Genomic DNA, 12,591 nt, shown 5'->3' on the forward strand with positions numbered 1-12,591 from the left:
TTGCATGAACATTATTAATTTTGATTTTCTGGTTAAGAACAGCGTTTCAACTGGAATTTTTTTTTTTGAAAAAAATAATTTTATAATGTTTTTTATCATTTTAATATGCAAATATAAATAAATTTAAAAAATAAAACAAAATATTATTTTAATATATCTCTAAATAAAATATATTAAAAAACAACTACTCTCAACACCACCTTCAATATGCAATCTATTCGGAATAAATTACACGTTAATCAAAGACAAAATTTGATCGCAGCTGTTTCTCATTTTATTGGTCCTGCTGGACCTCTTCCTATGCGTGCTGGGCCATTTATGGGCTATGCCCATATATTATGTTTCATTTCAGTCCGGCAGTCTCCTCCTTAGTCCGTCAGGAAGCAGGAAAAAAAAAAAAAAAACAGAAAAACCTCCTCCATGAAGCGGCATCGTTTGACATTTCATCTTTCCCAAACTAGAGACAGGGTTGCTTCCGCCAGCTCCATGTCGCTCTCTCCTCAGTCCTCAGTCCTCACCAGCAAAAGCAAGGAAACGTGAAACACAAGAAGAGAAAGCAGCCTACAGTAGTGAGTAGTGAGCAACTGGAACAAAATGAGATTCAACTTCGAGTTGACAGAACCAGACCCAGAGTCTTCTTCTCGAAAATCTTTGACTCCCAAAGAAGATATCCTATGGGTCCCACTCCAAAACCACCCGCTCTTCACTTCCTCCACCTCCACCTCCACCTCACTCGAAGGTGACGCTGCTCCGCAACCACCATCCAATCTACTAGCTTGGGATGGCGCTTCTAGATTATATTACTGGGATTCAAACCTCCGCTGCCTCCATCGAATTTCAATTGGCCTCGGCGATCCCGACCCTACCTCTGTCCTCGCTGCTTCTCCCTCTAAGGTAATTATACTTTACTCGCTTCAATAGTTAACCTAATTTTGACTGTGATAGCCTATCCAATATTAAAGTGCGTAATTGCTGTTTTCTTATATGTATACGTGTTTGTAATTAGGTATTACAAACAGATGTGGAGATTAATTTTGAGGTTAACAAAATTTCTATCAATAGAAATGGCTCTGCTTTGCTTCTTTCCGGTGCCTATGGTTTATGTGTTATGTACCTTTATGGACGCTCTTCTAGTAAAGATGACTCCATCATTTGCAGGTACGTTTGTAGAATTTGATTTTTTGAATTTAAATTTAATTTTCAAGTTTTTTTGTTAATGACTAGAATTTTTTTGGTGTACAGGACTGTTTCCATTGGTTCGCAAATTTATTTTAATGGGAGAAATGTAATACACATGCGAAAAGTTTTGTGGCATCCTTACAGTGATACGCATTTAGGAATTCTTTCTTCTGATTCGGTTTTCAGGTATCACGAATTTCTGTTTCAAATCATATAATGTTGATTGTTTCGGTTTAGGATTGAAGTATTGTTATTTGTTAGTTAAAGTGTAAATACATGCTGAATTTCATGATTAAGTTAAATTATTTCAATTGATGTTAAAAGTATGAATATTATTGTCAACCATGCCTTTTCTTGCCTTTATGTTCTAATAGGACTTGTGTTGTGCTTTTTTTAATTTTTGTTCATATGTTTTCTTTGGCTAGACTGTTTGATTTGTCCTCAGATGTCCTGCAGCCAGAGCAGGAATATTATCTACAGCCTGTTGAACCAGGTAGATCCAGGAATGCTGCATCAATCTGTCCAGTTGATTTTTCTTTTGGGGGCGACCACTTGTGGGACAAGTTTAGTGTAAGTCCAGTTGGGGGTTTAATGCATGTGCCTAATTATAGTATTGCTAGTAGTCTTAATTCTGTTCTGTGATGCTTTCTACTTGATATATTTTGATTCCCATGGTAGTTACCTTTGAAACTCGCAACTTTTGTGTGATATCGCATCTTTCATGACGTTTCATGTTCATCATGTTTAGGTTAGATGACTGGTATTTTATGCCTTGCAGTAGTTTCATCTCTTGTTTATTCCTCCATTTATGTCCATTCTGCAGGTTTTCGTGTTATTCAGCGATGGTTCAGTTTACATCCTTTGCCCAGTTGTTCCATTCAAAAGGTATTTCTTTTACCTGATATCTTATAACCTGCTCGAATTTTTCTTTGGATACCATGATAGGTTGGCACTGTAGTCCTTTCAATTCTCATTATTTTACAAAGTCACATGCTTGAAAAATGACCATGAAGATCTCACATTGTCACATTTATTCTTTCCTATGCTTTACATTGTTTGATTACTTAATTTGGTATTTTTTTTCTTACTATTCTTATTTGTACTTGTGGTATCATATGGCCATGGCATGTATAGATTTTCTATTATACATCAAAGAGTATATGTTAAAGTGCTTCCTTATATCAAGATGATTTTTAATCTGATGTTAACTAAAATTGAGTGCTTTTTTTTGTAGTGTCTACAAATGGGAATCTGTTTTGGAGATATATAGTGATGCTGAAATGTTTGGACTGAAATCAGCAAATCCAGTTGCTGTTAACAACTCAAATCTGGCAATCTTTTGGCTGGAAGCAACGTTTCCTGAGTTAGCCCAAGAATCAAAGGAGAGGGAACTATCAACACTAAAAGCTCACCCTTATGCTATATTTGATGCATCACTTTGTTTGCAGGTAATATTCATTCTATTTCTTACATTACATTTCCCATACATTACCTATGTTGTATAGCTTTTCAGAACATCCAAAGTACTCCTGTAAACTGGATTTCTTCCAGACAGCCAGCTAATAGGAAAATTTAGAAATTTCCTATCTGCTAGTGTTTCACCAGAATGCTTTCTTAATCAATTAATTTTAAACATACAAACATTATATTGCTTTTCATGTGAGAATTCATCTCTGCATATGCCACATCAAGTAGCATCTTCATTAGTTCTGGCTGAACTTGTTACAATTTTTCTGTGAAGATGTCAAGTCTTTGCTTGGAACTTGTACTGTTACTGTCACATCTTCAAGAAACTAACAAGTTTGTTTTGTTTTTCCAGGGCCCTTTGCGCAAAGTATGTCATGGTGTGGAAGATGAAGACTTGGCAGTTAGGGGTGCAGAATGCGAAGGTCATGCAGTCAGTTTTCTTTATGATTTAGCCAGCAAAGACTCAATTCTGGTGACTGCCTGGAGTGGTGGGCAATTGCAAATAGATGCCCTATCCGATGAAATCCAGCCAGTCTGGACAGTTGGTAGTCCACCTCGTCTTCGTCTTAATTCCCACAACCATATTCTTGGTCTTGCAATGCTTTGTGAATCAATCTCGGGTGAGCTTCCTGTTGTGAAGCTTGATCAACCACATGATCATACTGTCTGGTTAGGTCATCCACCACCTTTGTTGAGACTTGCAATTGTGGATTTGGCCTTAACGAGGAAAACAGAAAGCAGGTCTCATATTTCAATGTTTGCTGATCCCCTTATGCCTGAAAGAATCTATTCTGTTCATGATGGAGGGATAGATTCAATTGTTTTGCATTTTCTTCCATTTACCAGTCAGTCCAGTGGCAAGGATGAGACAGTCCGGTCTCCCTCTGTGCATCCTGTCCTTAGCACATGCCAGGTGGAGAACTCCACCCCTTCTCCCTTATGTGGCTTTATAGCGTTGTCAGATTCATTTGGGTACTCATGGATTGCTGTGATTACCTCCAACAAAGAATGTGTTGTGCTAGAAATGAAAACATTAAATTTATTGGTGCCTGTACATGTTGATATGGAGAAGGAATCTGCAAGTTCTGAAGAATGGACATATAGAAATCCTCCAGACATCATAAGCAAAGAACTACTTAGTGGTCCTAAGGTGGTTCTTGTTCCTCAGGGTTCACCAAATCTTCGATCTGTTGCTGCTGATTCTATTGAAGGGCGGTCAGCTCTTCACCAGTACTTGAACCTTTTCCATGAAAACTATGTCGAGTATGCACATAAGGTGAGAATCCCCTATGGGATATACAGGTTACTACTACCTTTCACTCATTTAGGTCTCTTTGGTTGCTGCCTCTTCTCTCTGAACCATCTGCTCATTCTAGTTTGAAATGGAATTTATTGTCATTTACAACCATCAATTGCAAACTATTAGGCAAGTTATAGTTGAATATGTTGAGGTTAAAAGCCTTGTCTGGCGAGCAAAAATATTAGGGGTTGACCCATAGGTATATAGTAGTTTTTGTTTCTGGAGAAAAACTACTTTTAGGATGTCTATATCGTTTTGCATTCTGAATTGCTGTCTATAAAGGGCCATTTGTGCTCCAAGGTCCAATGATTCTTATAAAGGGCCATTCTGAATTGCTGTCTATAAAGATCCAATGATTCTTTCTGCTGGCATGCTGCCAAGGTTTATCATTTAAGTTCTCAGGAGTGCAATCATTATTATAATGATTATTTTCTGGGCCATTGGCAATTAAGCGACTTTCAGTTTGCTTATATTTGAACTACTTAGAGGTATATAGGCTAGACATTTGACAAAGCTTTATTAAGATGCTGCTGTCAGATCAGCACTGGGTTTTTAATCAGTTGTATGAAGATGTTATCCTTCATGACTTCAGGTCTACTTTGAACTCAAGCATCATGGCCCCCAGTTGAAGAGGATCATTGATGATCAGCATGCTCGATTAGGTGAGGCACAGGAGAAGCTTTCGAAAGTGGTGAATAAGCAGTCAGGATTGGTGAACAGGATTAATCATGCAATGCAGAGACACAATCTTCTGGAACAGCGCTTGCATTGCCTGAGGAACTTGCCTGGAGTTCATAAGAAGCCTTTGTCTAAAGCAGAACGTGAATTCAAGTCCGAGCTTGGTAATCAATTTTATGCTCACAGCAATTATTTTAATGAAATTATGCAAATTTCTGACTTTTGCTCATCCATTACCATTTCATGAAGGAAATACAAAATTTCCTTTCTGTGGTCAAGTGCTTTTCCTTACCTTTATCACACGACAGTTCTTATAGGATTTTGAAGTCAGTTCACTTTTTTGTCTTTTGGTTGTAGAAAGGCTGGCCACGACCTTACAAACTTTTCTGTGTTGTTTGGTTATCCTGCAGACCAATTTACCAGAGTTGAATTGGATGCTCTGCGTGCTTCCATTGACACACTAAGAGCAAGGCTGGGAAGGTTCACACAATCTTTGAAAGGTGATGTACGAAATCAGCAAAGGAAAATAGTGGGAAGGAACAATGTCCTAGATGCCCAAATATCGCAGCTGAAATCCTCAATTACAAAACTCTCCCTTGTCAATAGTGAGAATACAAAGAAAGTTAAGCTTGTTGAATCCGCGTTAAAAAAACAGGAAAGCAGTAGATGATGGGTTCCCCAGCCTCATATGAAGCCCACTCCGTTTTGGTTCTGTCTTGGTTATTGGAGCAACGATACTAGTTTTAGGTCAACAATGCAAGATGTATTCCGTTGCTATTAGGGGCTTTCAAATTTATACTGGAGACATGGGTACACAGACTAAAGCTGGCCATCTTTTTTCAGCACACTTAATGGACAGATGCTTTGGTCAAGAGCTTTTGCATTCTACAGTAAATCGTATTCAGGTCAGGGCCTTCTTTGTACTAGTAATATCAATGTTTCCATGTTCACTTGACTGCTCTGTGATAAATTTTTAGTTTGTACATATGATTGAGCTCTATGATGCATGCAGGAAAAGTAATTTCGACTTTGACTTCTTGTGTTTGAGAAGAAACACAACTTGATTTTATGACATTTTATGATAATGATCCTGTTTACATGTCACTTTAAATATGTAGTTATAAGATGTCTGTGTGATTGTATGTTGTTTTCCACGGTGGTTAAGCAAACAAGACACAGAAATCTTTGACTGCCCATCAAAGTTCTGTATTCTGGTTCTATTTAGAGACTGATGAAACTCACGTTGATGGCAATGTGGAGGGAACCTTGTACCTCTATCTATGAATTGAATTTAGCCGTACCTGGTTGTGCCAAAAATCATAGGATTTTCTTGATGGGTTCCTCGTATTCAGCCTAAAGTAATCATATCGTTTGCCCCTTGTCCTCGTTCAAGTCGTATAATATTTTCTGCCAATAGACTCGTTTTCCGCCATCCAGTGAGTAGATGATTGAGTTCCATTATTTGGGCCCAACATGGAGTGATATCAGTACTTGATGGCCTCGAGGAGAAAACGCTACCTCTAAAAACTGCATAACTTGTTCGATCATTTAGATTTAGGAGGCTTTAATCTTATTTTGTACGTTGACCGAATCGATGATAAGTAAGTTTAAATAATATTAGCTTGAACAATCCATTTTCTATTTTATTTTACTTTAGGCTCCAGGTGAAGTCTACATGTTTTTGTAGGCAAAGTAGTACCAGATAATTATTGATTTTAACTTGACTTGCTGCAAATAAGTGAGTGATTGCAACAGGTTTGCATTTTGATGATTTAGGTCCCCACGTGACCAGGGAGCCGAAAACTCTTGCCTTTTTTATACTGCCTCATGAGAAGAGGATGATTGTTGCACGCTTCAATGATGCCCACTACAGCAGGTGATAACCACACCCCTCTTCTCTTACAAGCTGACAAGTATACCCCTCTCATCGATGAGCTTGTAACTCAACAAATACTAGTGTCCCCCCTCCTCTCTAATTAGTGTCTTTTTTTCATGAAAAAAATAGAAGAAAAAACTATACCCTCTAAATCTGTTCAGTCTCTACTCTTTTTCCCTTCTAAAGCCCAGACCACCACCAAACCCAACAAAGGTCACGTCCCATTGTATCTTCAGTTACAACTTGCAGGCATTGCCTTCCAGGAAACCGTAACGTTGAAATGTTGGTTACCATGGCATCTGACTTTAAAATCGTGCACAAGACCTCTTAATGCTCTAGGATTTTAGTTTCACCACGATCCCTAAGTCCAGAAGAAAGAGAAACGGCGAATTCTAGAGCATGGTGTTTCTTTAGAAAATTGTAAAAACAAGTTTTACTCTTTTTAATGCCTCTCCGTGTATTACACGGAAAGATCTCTCTGCCTAGGCTAAAACAATAGACGTAATCACTTGCGGGTTGCTGCATACAAATAAGAAAACTCTTACTGACGCAGAGAATAGTGATGGTTAGGCCTTAGGGTGGTGTGGGTTAGAAGTTGGAGGTTAGAAGGGAAGAGAGAGGAATATCCTGATCGATAGAGTTAAGACTGAGAGAAGGGGTTTGATTCAAGGGAGTATTCGTCGGTTTATAAGAAAAGAGAGTTGGTGGGGGCGTGGTTATAACGGGGAGGAGGGTGGATATCATCACCGGCCGCCCACAACCTCTACTAATGGAATACTCAATAATCCAGAACTTAACATCTGCTTTTATCTTGTTACTTTTAGCTTTTATTGGATCCAACACTAAAAGGATTACAGCTCTCCCACTATGCTCTCTCTTTTGCTCTAATTAATGATTTACATGGCTTGGACACGATCTCGACGCTGCACATTGATGGGATACCGCTTCTGTGTCCGCGTGGTTGGAAAGAAAACCAGCTTATCTTCTCCAGCTGGAGTCCAACTGGTGCGCAAGACAAGATCACAGACAAAAATTAGTTTCAAATCAGCACGTGCATTGCCAAGTATATTTATAGGCACAACACGTGTGCAAGGGGAAGATCGACACCGATTGTAGGAGATACCTGAAACGGGTGACTAGGTGGTGAAGGAAAACAGAGAGTTCTACTCTAGCAAGCTCATATCCCGGGCATAGCCGTTGCCCTCCTCCAAATGGAGTGAACACATTTGCAGGGCATGTTGCCCCCGAGTTGCTCTGTTCATTTTCAATTTTTTCGAAGACGCTCATTAGTGATTTATTTGAAGTAATCAAGACAAGGGATTAACGAGCCAGCAAAAGATAATCACCTGCCATCTCCATGGATTGAAAGTCCGAGCATCTTTAAAGTATTCGTGGTCTAAATGCACACCACGAAAGGATGCAAAAACCTTCCATCCTTTAGGAATTGTGTAGCCTGGAAAGATTAAAGGGTAGAGGTATTATAAGTTGATAAAAGATACTATAAAGATAAACATGTCCTTTTTCAGCAGACCCACTTATTAAGCATCAAACAATTTTCCTACCTTTTACATTGACATCTGTCATCGTTCGTCTAAATATCCCACCTATAATGTTCGCGATTCTCAGCGTCTCATTAACAACCTGAAAAAATAGTATAAAAAAAAGTGAAAATGGAGTTCAAGGAAAGCTACATGAAAATCAAGTCCCTAAAGTCCTGCTAGCGAGTCTAATGAGTCATATAAATGTATCTTACACATTGAGTGAAGGTCATTGACTTGTAATCACTCCACTCAAGAGCTTCCCCCTCACCCTTCTTTGCTCTAATCTGTTCATGCTCCTCCTGCCAACATCAAACACAGTAAAAACATTAACGAAAAAAAGAATTATTTAAGTGTGGCCCATGGGCTTGTGTGGGCTCCTTAAGCTACAGGCAAGTCTTATCCAAATTGCTCAAAAACTTTTATGAGCCCAATTTAATACAGTTGAACCAAAAAGTTGCAAGTAACATGAACGGGAGGGCCCCGCGACGAGGGACCATAATCATGTGGGTATCCTCACAAGCCCTGCAAACCTATCTGGTCCCAGACCACTCTGCTTCAAAAGACAATCCAACGGCTGTGATTTAGCCATCACATCGAACCCACCAAGGGAACAGAGAAATCCGAGGAATCAAGTTTTGCAAGACAAGGGGTAGCCTGTAGAGCAACATGTACACGACGACACCACCGATTGGTTGCTCTTTTTTTTTTTTTTTCTTGAAATCAGAGCAGAACGATTCCCGATGATCCCAGGACTCCACCCTGCCGTGGAAGTGCCTATCTATTTACCAAATACCCCACGCTTTAGAGAGCCCTTGGAGAAGGGTGTTTTAGGTCATTTCGGGGAAAGACAAATTAGTCAAAAGGGCAGAAAACTCAGAGCAGTAGTCAGGTTTCAAGCAGGGAGCATAAATCTAAGGCGTGCAGTTAGGGGGGAGGTGTCATTTTGTCCGGTTAGACGAACGCTGGGTTCTACTTTGACTTTTACGTTCATGTACTTTTGCCTCTACTTTTGACCGACATTATAAGAACGTAACACAATAACTTTAGTGAGAAGAAGAAAAATGGGGTATATTTCCGTCTCCAAAAAGTAACACCAGAACAAATCCCTTCAGACAAAAGTAAAGAATTTTTTTTCCTTTTCGTGCGCCTCGAACATTGTCTATAAGGAACAAAGTTTTCTTTTTAAGTTCAGCTCTTACTCTTTGCTTGATAAAAACATTTGCGCGCCATATTGTTATTTACCAGCCATATAATTGAATCTTTCTAGGGCTGCCACAATGCTAATATTACCTATAGTATTATCTCTTTTGATATTAATTATGTTTTAATAAATAGTTAAATCAAATCTAATGATATATATATGATCAAGACACCCTGTCTATCCACAACGATGACATGGTTACACGTCACTGTAACCTATGAACTCGTGTGGTACAGGTTTTAGGTCCTATTACACATAGTTTTTGCACAAATAAATTATGTGCGAGACAATGAAACAACCCATTTGGTCTTTTTTGTTCTCTCTTTATCCTACAACTCAATGGGAATGGTTGAGAATTGACATCATGTAAAAAAAAAAAGAGGTTTCGATGGGCCAACAAGATGATTATAGGAATTTGGGTCCCCAAGAAAAATGGAGGAAGGAACAGCGAGAGAGAGAGAGAGAGAGAGAGAGAGAGAGAGATAGGTTTATGCTAGTTAGGATTAATAATAAAGAGTAAATGGAGGAAATTAAAAAAATCAACACTCACCGTGATCTGAGCCAAAGCGAGAGGTGTCTCAGTGAGGAACTTAACAGCAAGAGTCATGCTAGTAGATGTAGTTTCATAGCCTGCGACAAGCAAAGCTACCAAGAAATCCACTATTTGCTCGTCCGAGAAGCTGCCATGATCATCTGAAGCTACAAGAGCTGCCAGCATGTCCTTTCTTTTCTCTCCTGGCTCACTCTCTATCCTCCTTTGCTTCACTACCAAGCTCAAAGCCTCTGCCACCTTAGTCCTAGCCTACAAGTTCTCAACAAAATAGATTGTTTTGATCAGGCGATAGCTTAAGAGAAAAAGGACAGAACAGAAAGCCAATTTCCATTCATTACACAGCTGCGATTTGATTCCAAATTAAGTACTAAATGGAAAAACAGGAGAATCTTTACTTTGATAGCTCTGCGGTAAGTGGGGGAAAAGATGGGTAGTGGCACACTGAAAAAGCCTTCAATAACAAGCACGTACTCTTTTCTCAGACTCTCGGTCCATTCACATGGATCAAAGCTCATTAGCTGTTTCATTGTCAACTCAAATGTAATCTGATAATATCACAACCAAAAAAAAAAAAAAATCAGAAGAGAATATTAGACGACATGCATGACCCAAATAAGATTAGCATAGTGCTCATCAATGTTGTGGGGTTTATAATTCTGATTACATTAAAAAAAAAAAAAAACGAGTCCACGACAACAAAAAGAAATTAATAATAACCAGAAGCATAAGTAAAGGAATAACACTTCATATTTGTATGTGACACTAGCTAGCTAGAGAGAGATATTGCAAGTACTCTGATATAATTTTAATATGCTAATTAACTTGCTCTCGGAGTGTTTGTAACCCTCCATTTTAACTCCCTATAACGAGAATCACAAGACTAACCCTTGAAAACAACAATAATCATAATAACATCATTCAAGTAAAATCGGATGATCCACCACCGAGTCAACTCAATGGCATCATTAGGAACATATATGCACCCTGAGTAGATTCGTTAGGAGAAATAGAGGTTATTACCTTCTTGGCCTCCTCCATGAGAAGAACCCGGTCAGACCAGGAATCTAAATTGAGACGGATCAACCGGTCTATATCAACCAGAAGATGGTCTCTAATGATTGAAGAGTTAGCAAAACTCATAGTCAAAGAGTGCATTCTTTTGTGAAGACTGCCCTTCATCAACAACAAGGAGTGTTTTCCCAGCAAGTTGCTTATCGAACCCGGGTAACTACACTCAAACAACTTCCCTTCATTTTGCATGATGAACCGGTTCGTTTCCGGATCAACAGAAAAAACAGTGGGTTCACCGAAAACATGGGTCGTAAACAACGAACCGAACCGGCTCACCCGCTCATCTATAAACGGTTCAGGGTTCTCGGTCTTGTATGCAGATATCAACTGTAGAGTCTCCCCAGCAAAGGGCAGACCCAAACTCCCCGGCGGCAACCGGAGCCGTCGGCACCTAGAACTCCGGTGAGCGATAAGGACTATCGCCGGGAGAACCACAAAGAAAACCAAATAAAGAGAAATAACCGCCATGAGGTATTTAACTATGTGATGGATATCTTAGTGACAAGGCGAACGCATCTATTAGCGAGGTACTCATACAAGTAGTTTGGGCATGCAAGTATATAGAGAGGACTAGTTTTTGAGAGAAACGAGAAGGTGGATAGAGCATTAATGGAGGGGAGACAGAGCACACGAAGGGAGGGTATCAGATAAGAATCTAAGAGGCCCGTGTAAAGGAAATATATGTTTTGATATTACAGTATCTGACAGCCTTTCTTTCTTTTTTGAAACCTTTCAAGGTAGGAGTGGGAAAGAGGCCCTAATCTTATGTAAACATTTCCTAAGTAAAAATGGAATTACTTTTCTTTTGCATGTGTTGGGATCAGGTTGATCTTTTCTACGAGCACTGTGTATTTTGGAAGGGGGAGGAATGGGAGTAAAGAAAACTGAGGGGAATTCTAAGATATTTTCTCTCGTTTAGGAAGATGATGTAGAACAAAGAGTACTGGGGAATGGAAATGGAAATTTTCTTTTGGGCCCACACTTGTAGAATTTTAACACAATCAGTAAAAAAATCAAAGAATCATTGTTTCTCTCAGGATAGAAAACCATGTTTTTAATCTTGTGCTTGCTTGTTTTTTATTTTAAAAGTGATTTTTATAAAATTTAAATTTTATATATATTTTAAAGCATTAATTTTAAAAAAATTTTTTAAAAATAAAAAATATATATTATTTTTAATATATTTTTTGATAAAAAAATACTTTAAAAAACAATTATAATTACACTTCCAAACAAATATGCACAATCACTCTCTTTTTTCTTTAATTTATTTTTAAGGTTTAACATCCCGTAACGAATAGGGGAATCTCATAAATTAAAAAGAAAAATAAAAATAATAGATTCATTATCTAATAGTTAAAAAAACATCTATAAATTATAAGATTAAAATTAATTTTAAAAATTCAGATATTAAATGCTCGGAGAAAAAATAATATCATCATTGTCACGTCATTTAAAACAAAAATTGACCTTTTATTCTAGCTTTTCTAAATTTATTATTGGAATGCTATTGATTTCCTAAATCTATTTAGGTTATTTTTATAATTTTATTTTGTAATATTTTTTAAAAAGATGGTTGAAAACTCTTCTAGAAATTTGATAATAACCACTAAAAAAAGGAGATTTTACATCAATACCAAAGGAGAGATAATAGATAAGAGAGTGTTTAGAAATATAGGCAACCTGTATTTTTTTAAAAAATTAATTTTTTATTAAAAAATATTT

At 38.0% G+C, this 12,591-nt stretch overlaps 2 protein-coding genes across 4 annotated transcripts; one reads left to right on the top strand and one right to left on the bottom strand.

Moving 5' to 3' along the window:
* Positions 1-358: 358 nt before the first annotated feature.
* LOC118043319 (nuclear pore complex protein NUP88) lies at positions 359-11,580 on the top strand. Of its 3 annotated transcripts, none has more exons than XR_012171011.1 (10): positions 359-894; positions 1,007-1,158; positions 1,243-1,365; positions 1,605-1,749; positions 2,003-2,064; positions 2,414-2,627; positions 2,999-3,922; positions 4,539-4,788; positions 5,035-5,529; positions 6,380-11,580. XR_012171011.1 is itself a non-coding variant. In XM_035051271.2 (9 exons), the coding sequence occupies exons 1-9, from the start codon at positions 595-597 to the stop codon at positions 5,292-5,294; spliced, it is 2,430 nt and encodes an 809-aa protein (XP_034907162.1). In that variant the 5' UTR covers positions 359-594; the 3' UTR covers positions 5,295-5,728. The 3 variants fall into 3 exon arrangements, 1 of the variants encoding a protein (XP_034907162.1); XR_012171010.1 differs by having other exon boundaries at positions 6,401-11,580; XM_035051271.2 differs by lacking the exon at positions 6,380-11,580 and having other exon boundaries at positions 5,035-5,728.
* LOC118043321 (3beta,22alpha-dihydroxysteroid 3-dehydrogenase) lies at positions 7,283-11,334 on the bottom strand. Its single transcript, XM_035051273.2, has 8 exons — positions 10,816-11,334; positions 10,191-10,340; positions 9,793-10,044; positions 8,254-8,340; positions 8,063-8,141; positions 7,847-7,953; positions 7,624-7,754; positions 7,283-7,502 (listed from the first exon to the last, which is right to left on the bottom strand). The coding sequence occupies exons 1-8, from the start codon at positions 11,332-11,334 to the stop codon at positions 7,397-7,399; spliced, it is 1,431 nt and encodes a 476-aa protein (XP_034907164.1). The 3' UTR covers positions 7,283-7,396.
* Positions 11,581-12,591: the final 1,011 nt, after the last annotated feature.

Source organism: Populus alba, chromosome 10, assembly GCF_005239225.2.
Source record: "Populus alba chromosome 10, ASM523922v2, whole genome shotgun sequence".
Taxonomy (NCBI): Eukaryota; Viridiplantae; Streptophyta; class Magnoliopsida; order Malpighiales; family Salicaceae; genus Populus; species Populus alba.